The 12,008-nt window shown below is 40.4% G+C and overlaps 1 protein-coding gene across 1 annotated transcript in view; it reads right to left on the bottom strand.

Annotated features, from left to right (window-relative positions):
- SUGT1 (SGT1 homolog, MIS12 kinetochore complex assembly cochaperone) overlaps positions 1-10,538 on the bottom strand; it is a 44,018-nt gene extending 33,480 nt beyond the window's left edge. The window contains exons 1-7 of the mRNA XM_060079588.1: positions 10,416-10,538; positions 10,265-10,322; positions 3,338-3,428; positions 2,377-2,446; positions 1,623-1,693; positions 459-512; positions 57-73 (exon numbers count right to left, since the gene is read on the bottom strand). Of these exons, the coding sequence (XP_059935571.1) occupies positions 57-73; positions 459-512; positions 1,623-1,693; positions 2,377-2,446; positions 3,338-3,428; positions 10,265-10,322; positions 10,416-10,453 (399 nt within the window). The 5' untranslated portion in view covers positions 10,454-10,538. The remainder of the gene's footprint in view (positions 1-56; positions 74-458; positions 513-1,622; positions 1,694-2,376; positions 2,447-3,337; positions 3,429-10,264; positions 10,323-10,415) is intronic.
- Between the last annotated feature and the right edge of the window lie 1,470 nt (positions 10,539-12,008).

The raw sequence follows: 12,008 nt of genomic DNA, 5'->3' as shown, positions 1-12,008 counted from the left end.
ATAGATCGATAAATAAATAAATAAACAAACAGGAAGGATAAAACCTTTGGACTTACCACCTCGGGCTGTGATCCTATTAAAAACATAAAAAGGAAACATTTTCAGGTAACAGTACATGTATAGGCAAAATTATATATATGATTTCTATGGCACAAACATACTGATTAAGCAAACCAATTCTCCATGCATACCTAATAAGGGAAAGTGGTTTAACTTTGCATCCTGGAGTCACTTGAGACTCCCCAGTAATTTCTTACCAGTAATATCACTGCAAAACAAATCCATCCAAATTTCCCTTTCAACATAACGAATGAGGTAAAAAATCAAAATACCTTGGGAAAGCCCAACCTAAGAGAACATCCACTACTTAAGTTATAAGTTATAAAGTTCAAAACAAAAAAATGTCAAACATTTACTTCTTTTTAAACGGAAAGACCATGGGAAACCTGAATACTTACCATTCTGAGCTTCTTGACACCTTTTAATCCAGACAATGAAATCAGCACCTGCACCTGGAAAGAACAAACTGACTGTAACATCACTCATCTGCACAACGTAACATATTCATTCAACAAATAATTACTGAATACCTATGTTCCAAACACTATTCTAGGCACTGTGGATGCAACAGTGAATTAGACAAAAATATCTGTCCTAACAGAGTTTATAGCTATCCTAATATTAAACCTATCAGTTAGATTTAATATTTACTTGTTCATCCTGAAGAATTCTGATTTTAAAAAAATCAATTTTATCTGCCTGCCAATGCAGGGGACACGGGTTCGATCCCTGGTCCGGGAAGATGCCACATGCCATGGAGCAACTAAGCCCGTGTGCCACGACTACTGAGCCTGAGCCTAGAGCCCATGAGCCACAACCACGGAAGCCTGCTCCACGTCCCCCATAGGGCAAAACCATTCCCAGTTAGGAGCTACTGCTTTAGAGAATTGTGATAACACTCTATCATAAGATGAAGATAAAATGATAGTACACAATTAGGATTAGGTAGTCTGTAACTATCTATGAGATTACTTACAACCTTTTTGTACTCTGCAGAGTTTTTGATACTTGGCTCTTACAATTTCTAAATATTACACACAGATATCTATACTGCTGTGATAATTTTCATCTATTTCTCTCAAAAAGGTGATATTAGAAACTCACAATACTCTCAAACCTCCATATTTCTTCAATACCCTATCATACTTTACCCCAAACTTAATACTTCATGCCTCAATAAAAATTTTCATTGTAAGATTTCCTTATCTCAGCAATCTGGATAATAACTTAAATAGACTTCTGAATGTGAGAGCAAATTAAACTTTCACTTATCCATTAGAAAAAAAATAAAGCCAGACTAAGTACTTGGAAGCACACTAAGTGTTTATATAGTTTTCTGCTTCTGATGATAGTTTATCTGTGATTTAAGGGCTAAAGAAAGGCCAATTTAATCAATTTTTAAGTAAATTCAAATTCTGCAATCAACACGAAATGTCATTAAGAAGAGAAAAAAGCTGGGTTTCTATAATTAACTTGAGATTACACTAACAAAATTCAGCTATGGTATGTAAGACACATAGATATAATGGATTAGTGTACTTACATATAATTCTAATACTTACTATCTAATTTCTGTCCTTCTGTAAACGCTTCTAGAGCAGCAGCATAGTTTTTTTCATGGTATTCACATATCCTGCATGAACATATTAAAAATAAATACACACACATGAGATCATGAAAAACAGCCTTCTTTCTAAATAATAAAAAAAAAAACTATTTGCCCTACTATTAAAAGAAAAAATTTAAGTTTAGTTAATAAGCCAGCCAAGAGATTTCCTAAAATACTCTACTATAATATCTAGTATAATTCCCATTAAAATCCAATTTTGGAACTCACTTCAGAAGGAATTTCTTGATTTTAATTGCGTATACTTGCTTATTCCAAAATATAGTTATATAAAGGAATTAAAGACGTTTCTGATTCTTAAAGAATAAAGTCACACTTATCAACAGAAACAAACTGGGATATAAAGTACATAGATAACAGAGTCCTCATTAAATGTAGCCTGTCCAGCTTGGTTAAGGAATAGATGTTCTCTAGTCAGTTAAATACAGTAAATTCCAAATGATGAAGCAAAAAAGGGATGTGAAATCCAAGAGTTTCATCTAGACTTTGCAGTTACTTCAACCATCGCTATTTTAAACTATATATATATACTAACTATACTACAATAAAAGTATAAAATATACCTAAAATTGAATCCTATTCAGCTATAAAATGTATAAATACAGAATTTACTATTTATATAAAGCTTACAATTAATTCATTCAAGAAACTATAGTCCAGACCCAGCAAGAAGAGTAGTTACTGCATACCCCTTTCTCAGCAGAGCAATGGAACTATTTGGATTAAGTTCAAGAGATTTCTTTGCATCAGCAACAGCATCTGCGTATGAAAAAAATGGGTTTTTTCGTCAGTTACTTATGGATCCTAACAAATACTAAACACAAAATTTGAATTAACCTCTGACTTTTAAGTTTTCAAGCTGGTGGAATGGACAAATGATTTTAAATTAGGAAAAGTTAATCCAAAATAAAATTACCCTCATACCTTCCTAATGACCTAAAATTTAGCTTCCTTCTTAAAGCGCTTCAGGCAATGAATAAAGCTCTGTATCACAAAGTTCATCTAATTTTCTCATTAACATCATTTATGTAATCTGACTCAAGGTATTTAATTTCTCCCTACTCAGATTATCTATCCAGATAATTAAAATTACAGAATATAGAAATACATTCTTTTTATAAAAAATAAAACAAGGGAGGGCTTCCCTGGTGGCGCAGTGGTTGAAAGTCCGCCTGCCGATGCAGGGGACACGGGCTCATGCCCCGGTCCGGGAAGATCCCACATGCCGCGGAGCGGCTGGGCCCGTGAGCCATGGCCGCTGGGTCTGCGAGTCCAGAGCCTGTGCTCCGCAGAGGGAGAGGCCACAACAGTGAGAGGCCCGCGTACCGCAAAAAAAACAAAACAAAAAAAAAAGGAATTCATTTAAATACTTTGTAAAATAGTAAATTTGATGTTATTCTTTGTTAGCATATCCAGTAACCATGAATGATATCTGTACAAATTCTACACCCACTAAAGAAGAATGGACAACCATAAAATTTAAATGGGTGATGCTCAACATAATGTTTGTCACATTGCGGCTACTTCACCTTGTATGAAAGACCAAGTTAAAAATCCTGGAAGATAACCTTTATTTTATTTGATTCATTGCATCTTAGGCAAAATTTGTAAGTAACTTATAGAGACAATATACTTTGTAAGAAAAGTTACCACGGTAATTCCCAAGAAGAATGTGACAATAAGCTCTTTGACAGTAATACTGTGCATCATCTGGTTTCTGCTCCAGAGCCTCAGTCAGCTCCTACAAATACAAACATGTTGAGTGTCAGTAAATGTTTTTTAAAAGCCATCGAATTCTAATTAAACATGATTTTTAATCAAATAACCTATTATCATAAAGTATTTGGAGGAAAGATAACAGGGAAACAAGCTTGAAGCTTTTCTTTCCAAGAGGATCAATATCCCCCTTTCTCCTCCCTTCTCCCCTCAAAAGACAACAACTGAATGTAATATCTACCTAAAGCACTTAGCAGTTCCTGGCCTACAGCAGAACTCAATAGATGGTAATTATTATCACCTCATTTATTCTGGAGAGTTTAGTTCATATACATTGACCATCACTGATTTTCTCCTTCTAATTTGGAGAAGATTCAAAGATCATGTAGAATTTGAGATGCCTAGAAAATGTGAAGCTGTCCAATAAAAACAAAAATTTAAAAAAACAAAACAAAAAAATGGAAGTTAAACCTAGAGCTCAGGGAGGTTAATGAAACCAATAAATACATAATCAAGTTTACCTGGCCCTCTCCTATCCTCTTATCAATGGCCTACGAAATTACAGCATTCTGTCAAAAGCCCAGATACAATATCTCATAGATAGCTACTATCAGTTGATCAAGAATTAACAGAGCGGATTAAAACTTTTGCCCATCTGGGCGGTCACAGTTCGTAAGTGGTAGCTGGAACAATACTGATGCAAGAAGAGAGAGCACAATTAGTGAAGCCAAGGACAAATGCAGGCAAACAGGAAGGCTTTGATTCTCTACCCATTGCCCACACACCCTAGGGACTTGGTAGTTTTCTTAACAGGCAAAATTACTTCAATAGCCACACATGTGGCTTTGCTTGAACCTCGCAGTGTGAATCTCACAAAGCAATGTATACTATACTTGGTAATCGTAAACCTAAAACCCAAAACCCAACATACCTAAGATCTAAACCACTTTTTACCATCTTAACCCCTATCACCCTGATCCAAGCAGTAATGAAAATCAGATCTTGTTACTATGTCTCCGCTCAAAACTTTCCAACATCTTTCCAGCTGACTCACAGCAAAAGCCCAAGTCTTTCCAATGATCTGCAAGGCCCTCCTTGATATAACCTTCTGCTCTCCCTCTCATCTCACCTCTTAAAACTCTTCTCCTTGCGCCACCATTCTAGCCACAATGGCCTCCTTGCTGTTCTTCGAACATCTCAGGACCCTGCACCTGCTGCTCCCTCTCACTAGAATGCTCTTCCCCCATATGTGCGCAGAAAATCCATTCCCTCACTTCCTAGTCAGTGACTGCGCCAGAGATAGAATTCAAATCCGGGTCTGTCTGACTCCAAATCAAATTTTAACCACTAAACATTGCCTCATGGTAAAATTTTACTCCAAGTTTCTTTCACACACCATCTAACATTTGTATTAATACAAGATTTTCTAATACTTTGAAATTCTTAAGCTAAAAACACCATCTTCCACTAAGCTTTCAAACAATTTTGAAAACAGCTGATGGCTTCTTACATATCTACTCAAATGTATCATAAAACCACATTTCCAGCCTCTCCTGACCAAGAAAATGTATATTATAGGTCAAAAAGGCTGTTATAGATTATAATAATATCTGGATCATCAATTCAAAAAGTATTATTTTTTTCAGTAGTCAGGTTTTTCTGTTTGTTTTTCAAAAAGTATTTTAAAACACATATTATGGAACAAACATAGGCCGGACACTGGAGTTTCAAAGATGAATAAAATATTCCTTTTCTGGGCTTCCCTGGTAGCGCAGTGGTTGAGAATCTGCCTGCTAATGCAGGGGACACGGGTTCGGGCCCTGGTCTGGGAGGATCCCACATGCCGCGGAGCAACTAGGCCCATGAGCCACAACTACTGAGCCTGCGTGTCTGGAGCCTGTGCTCTGCAACAAGGGAGGCCGCGACAGTGAGAGGCCCGCGCACCGCGATGAAGAGTAGCCCCCGCTTGCCACAACTAGAGAAAGCCCTTGTACAGAAACGAAGACGCAACACAGCAAAAATAAATAAATTAATTAAGAGTTTGGACTTCAACATATTCATAAAAAAAAGACTAGGTGCTCAATATACATAATTGATTGGTTATATTAATAACAAGAACTACCAAAAAATATTCCTTTTCTTTAGGAGTCAGGTATAAACTTCTGAATTTTGAACCAACTTGCAAATGACCTTTAAAAACACAAACCAATTGTTGGTTAAGGAGAACCAGTTATGGTCATTCAGTTAAATAAACTAAGCAACTGACTTATTAGGCTATCAATAAAAAAAGTTACCAAAAAACCACTCAACACAAACTGAACATTATAACACACCAACTTGTAAGTCATGAATAAAACACAACAATAAATTTATTTTGAATAAGGAATATACAATATAATAAAACCAGAAAAAGTGACGTTAAAATAATTATTTGTGGTTGTCTTAACTACATCTGACTTGTGGCATGTTTTCAGTGTTCTACTGTTTCTGTGACAACAGCTGCTGGCTGCTAGAGTACAAAGGGACTAAAGAGAGGTATCTCAAAAGGCAAGGACTTCAGTGCCAACATTTGAATCACAGCAGCAAAGGGCTATTTAAACAGACTTATACGAAACGTATCCAAAGATATAGTACTTCTCACAGAAAATGGGTTGGGTTATAGTTCGCAAAAGTAAAGAAACCTATGAAGTGTAAAATATAATTACACTGAAATCTTTAACAAGATAATAGTAAAGGAAGTACCCTGATAACACAGAACGATAGGGGGAAAATTCCTTTTTAAGGCATTAAAATTGTTTAAGACGTGGATCTTAGAAAATTAATTTCCAAATCTTAATAGAGCTTTAGGCTCTCTTAAAATACTATCCAAAAAGGTTACTTGTTAAGATTAAAAGCAAAAGCAGACTGCTCAGACTGACCTAACGTTTAAAGGCCTTTAGCTCTGGATAGCTCAGCCTGACCCCACTTGCCATTTTCTTCTAGTCACAGCTAAATCCCAGTCATGGATAAACAAGAGTATCAAGCCTTCTCCCTTCCTAAACTAGCAAGCACTCCTGGAGAAAAATCACATAACCATGTAGAACAGGTATACTTTATGCTAACCAGCTATGCCCTCAACAAAGCTATCTGTGGTCAACTACTTCAAAGTCAGCTCCCAAACAATTATATCATACACCCCAATCCTACCCACTCCTCCAGAGGATGACCTTGATGCCTTGAACCTGAGACCTGTCACTTCTAAACTCGATAACCTTGAGCACGTTAATCTCTTTAGCCTCAGCGTCCTTGTACATGCACTTCACAGCTGTTCCAAGAATTGTGGTAGGAGTCATTTAACACACCTGAGTGCCTACTACATCCCAGGCACTACGCTGAGAACACAGTGGTAAACTGATACACAAAACCCCTGCACTCTTGAAGCTTACATTGGGGCCCAATTCAGATAAGGTAGTCAGAGAAAACAGCTTCCTTGAGAAGGTGACATTTCAGATGAAATCTAGAGTGATGAGCATTTCCAAGCAAAACAAGAGATAGTCAATACAGACTACATTCTAGGCAAAAGAACTGCAGAGTCCAAAGGCCCTGCACCAGGACTGAGCTCGACACATCTGAGTAGCAGAAAGCAAGCCAGCGTGGCTTGAACCTAGAGAGCAAAGAATCTATAAGATGTCTACCTCGAGGGCCTCACCCTTGTACTTTACATTACTTATCCTCATAATCACCCTTTGAAGTGGTCCTAGTTAATCCCATTTTACAGACAGGAAATCTGATCCAGAAAAGTGATAGCAGGAACTTTCTTGAAACCAGGATACTGACCCAAGCAGCCTGATTCCAGAGCCCATGCTCTTAAGCACTACTCACACTGGGCCTCGAAAGATTCTCATAATCCACGTATTCTCTCTCTACTGAATTGAGACTTCCTCTGCAAAGTTTTTTTTACTTCCCCAGTTAGCCTCTACTCTGCTACGTTCTTTACTGTACCTGATACAACACTCCACTGGAGTACTTATATTTTAATGATCTGTTGACATGCCTGTCTCTCTCCACTAGACTACAAACTCCCTCACTACAGTAGTTTCATCTTTAGCTCGCTGGCTCCCAGTACAGCATTTGCCACTAACATTGTTTGTTTAATGAATAAAAAATGTAATCAGCTTGATACACTTTCTCTTTGGATGGTCTTATATAAAAATGTGACATTTTAACTGATGTGATATCAAGCGACCTTAATTTTAAAATAGCTACTGTTAAACCAACCCTTGGGAAAATCTAGAGGGAAACAGACTCTCACTTCTCATCAAGGTTCCGGCCCTACTCATTATTACCAATTACTTAGTAATTAACATTTGCCTGTTTATCTCTGTGAGAAGATCATCTTAAGTTTTAAGAAGAACATTTCCTCTTAACACAAGCTGGTTCTTATCATGATCATTCTCCCCACTCCCAGTTTTTGATTCAGGTCTGTGGCAGGTCCTGAGAATTTGCATTTCTGACAAATTCCCAGGTGATGCTCCTGCAGAAGGTCTGGGGATCATGCTTTTGAAGACCGCTATTCTACAGCACTAGACTAAGAATCAGGAAACGTGTCCTGAGGTCCCTATTCTGCCTCTAATTGGCCGCATACATCTCTATGACAGACCACTTGGACTTCTTTGGGTCTGTTTTCTTCTGTAAAATGGGAGGGTAAGGAGTACTGGCCTACAGGAGTCATAAGTACTTTCAGAAAATCTGGAGTGGAGAATTCCCTGGCAGTCCGTGCTTTCACTGCAGGGGGCACAGGTTTGATCCTTGTTTGGGGAACTAAGATCCCACATGCCTAGAACGCAGCCAAAAAAAATGAAAAAGAAAATCTGGAGTGGGGTCCAAGAATGTGCATTTCTCTGAGTTCCTAAGTGATGCTGATGCTACTGGTCCAAGAGCCACACTTTATGGACAAATGTACTAAAGCTAATCACACACCTACACTATCCAATTTCACTCCTAGAAAGAAAAAAACAAATGCACTCCCAAAAGAAAGGACTGCATGTGTTCACCAAAATGCATGTACAAGAAAATTCACAGTGGTTTTATTCATACTAGCTAACAACTGGAAATATCCCAAATGTTCACTGTTAGAATAAATTGTGCTATATTAATACAGTGGAATACTACACAGCAGTGAAAAGCAAACAACTTATGGATGTATCTCCCATAATGTTTAAAGCAAGACAGAGAGTATCTACACTCAACTGAATACCTAGTGTATGATACTTTTTATATGAAGTCCAAGAAAAACTAACTGATGGTGACAGAGTACGGAACAGGTGGGTAAGAGGAATTATTGGCTGGGAAAAAACATGAGAAAGCCTTGAGAATAGAAGTATTCTATATCTTGATCTGGGTAGTATACATACATGTAAAACTTCATTAGCACAGACTTAAGATTTGTATTAGATATCCCACTTCAATAAATAATTTTAAAAGTAAAATAACTGAGACGTAACGTGACAGAGAATTCATTACATTAATATCCTTTAATAGCAGCTATTATATAAACTAGATTTCCAAAGGAGGCGTGGGCCCTAAGAGGACCATAACAAAGGTAGATTCTGAAAATTAATAGCTATCTAACTGACATAAGGAATTGTGGAGAAAAACTCTCAGTGCCTCTGGTAACATTACTCTAATAGTGATCCCAAAAGCATCACTAGGAAACATCACAGCACTCCTGAGTAATCAACCAGTTCGTTTGAAGGTGTTGGTATCCCGGCCCCAAAAGCATAATCCAACCTAAAAGGCCCCAAAGGCCCCACGCCCTGGTTTCCTCCCCACCTCATTTCTTACTCCACTTTCATCCCACTCTAACCAAATGGGCCTTCTTGCTGCTCCTTGCACAGCTGACTTCATTCCTACCTCAGCATCCTGACACGGACTCCTCTTCCTGCCTGAAATAATCTTTCCCCGGAGCTTCCCAGCTCACTCCCTCATGCCTCTTCTCAAATGTCAACTAACAACCATGGAACAAATTCCTTTTAGAAGTCATAGCTAGGTAAAAGGTTCTCTTGCCTCAAATTCCTAACCTTACATATGTTAAATCGTAACAGCAAAACAAAGTTTCCTCTTTTTTATGCTTCAAAGCAAGAAACCCCTGGCTACATTTTGTGACCCACTACATCATGTATTCTTAGTTTGGGCTCTCTTTATTACTTCAAATTACTATTTAACTCTTGCTCTTTTGCTTTCCTTCACAGCTTTATAGTTTTTCACTTAACACAAACACAAAGTGCCTTCCAAGTCAGTTAAATACATAAATAAGACTTTAATCCAGAGCAAACAGTGCCTTCCACACAGCTGCCCCCAAGAAACTGTTTTGAGGAATAAACAAATGAGTGGATAATGAACAATGACTGGACATCTGGAAATTTTCGGGCACACACGGGAAAAGGTTTCTGTTCCAATAGTGTGAGTTCATACAGGCACTCAGCACAAACCTGGTACACAGAAATGGCAAGGATGATTGTCAAACGAAAGACAGGATGAATAAACATCAAGCCTTAGATTTCACTTTTTGCTCTCAGTCACAAATGCCATTTAAAAAACAAACAAACCCTTTCAGACCAACTACGAATGTCACCTCTACCCCCAAAAAGGAAAGCAGGTTTTACTAAGCAGCTCCAAGGAGGCAGGAACGGACTAGGGATGGGAAGCGTAACCGGGCCGCTGCGGGACACAGAAGGGAGAGGCGGAGTCTGTCAACATCGGAGCTGAGACACAGGAAAAGCAGCAGCCCCGACCCCGGGAAGACAGTGCTGGGAAGAGGCGGGGTGGGCCGGAACCCGACGCGGCTGCGTTCCCCAGAGCACAGTGAACCAGCTCTCTCACCTCCAACGCCGCCTGGGGGTTCTCGTCGATCAGAGCATCTGAGAAGCTCCGGAAAAACCTGCCAGGAAAACAACGACTTCAGCAGGGCTCTCTAACTAAAGAAAGACGGAGGGGGATACAAATAATAGCAAAGAGAAGGAAAAGCACGCACCTCTGGGATACTGCAGGTCCCGCAGCCGCCGCCGCCATCTCTAATAGTCACCGTTACCGCTGCTGGAGCTGCTGCTACCGACGGTACCAGCTCCGCCGCCGCCCAAGGGGGAAACTTCTGGAGAAACACCAACCGAGCTTCCGTCCTACGTAGCCAATGAGCAGCCATGCAGCGTGCCGCGAGGGGAGGGGAGGTGAAGCGCGGGCGCGGGTTGGGCTGGGACCGTGGAGGACCGACTCTCCTGGCCCGCCCCGCCCCCACCCCCGGCCGGCGAGCAGCCTGTCAGGCCCCGCCCCCTGCAGCCATGGTTACGCAGGCCTTGGCGTAACCCAGTCCCAGCCGGCACCCACACAGCCGCTCAGCCTCCGTGCGTGGTAGGTCGAACGGACGTTTGTGTCGTACTGTTATCGCTCAGGAACGTGTGGCGTTTGGGGTCGTTTGTATTTCTGTTAATAATAACACAAGGCACATCGAGCTCCCTTTTCTCTGCAGCTCTCATCATGGCTCCCGGAGGCAGCCAAGCTTTTCGTGGCCCGTGACGTTCTCGGCTACGTGTTCTTTTCCGGGAGCGAGTTCCGGATGGCGCGGCGATGCCGGGATCTTGGCGCTGGGAACCCTAAAGGACTCGGACTCGCCGGAAGTCGCTCCGCCTTTGCAGAGGCTGGACTGCAGGAAGCCTTTTGGTTCCGGTGCGGGTGGACTGTTCCTTTCCCCAGAACGACACAGGCCCAGGCTTTCTTCCTACTTGGCTTCCCAGACAGAAGAAAAACGTGTTCCATCCGAAGGCACTGAAGGGAGAATGGTGGCCTGAATTTGTCTCAGTGCTGCTTTACTTTCCATCTCGTTGGTCAGGCCCTCCCTCACCGCCCTTTGACCCGTGCAATTCAGATAGAAGAAACTTCCAGCAAGTTCCACGGGAGGGGAATGGGGGCGGGGTGGGGAGCAGGAAGGAGTGGGAGTGAGCGGCTCTCAGTAGAGGTAAACAAGTAACTGAACTCGAATGTCTGCCACTTTCAGAATCTAAACTAAGTCCTGGGATTCAGTGATGTTAACGCCTTCCAGAAACTTAAGCCAATTTTGTTCTAAGTGCTAAAACCAAAGAAGGGCAATAGTCTGTGATGTGATAGCAACAAGGGACGCAGCCGAATATAAGGTATACGGATGGAATCCTCAAATATGTTGTACCGGAACCTCAGTCTGGAAAGATGAATTCGAATTGGTGAAGGAAATGGAAAAGGCAATTCAAACAGAATAGGCCGAATGTCAGAAAGTGACCATGTGAACTCTGAAACTGGTAGAGCTAAAATTCAAGCTAGAAGCAGACTGCCTGGGTGGAGAGGCAGGTAAATGCCAGGTCATAAAGGGCTAGTTGTAATCTGCTGAGAAGTTTGGATGTAATTCTCTTAAAGATGCTAACCCGTTATAGGATTTTTACTCAAAAAAGGCAGTAACAGTTAAATTTACATTTTTATGTTTGTTATTCTGTCTGTACTATGGAAGAATGATTAAAGGGAAAAGAACAGTTGTTGGGAGACAACTGTTGTATTACAGGCCAAGTGACTTAAATAGGGCAGTGATTGTAGGGGATCGTAA

The sequence above is a fragment of the Mesoplodon densirostris genome, chromosome 17, assembly GCF_025265405.1.
Source record: "Mesoplodon densirostris isolate mMesDen1 chromosome 17, mMesDen1 primary haplotype, whole genome shotgun sequence".
In the NCBI taxonomy this organism is placed as follows: Eukaryota; Metazoa; Chordata; class Mammalia; order Artiodactyla; family Ziphiidae; genus Mesoplodon; species Mesoplodon densirostris.
Note: the sequence above shows the minus strand (reverse complement) of the source record. Positions and strands in the feature narration are given on the sequence as shown.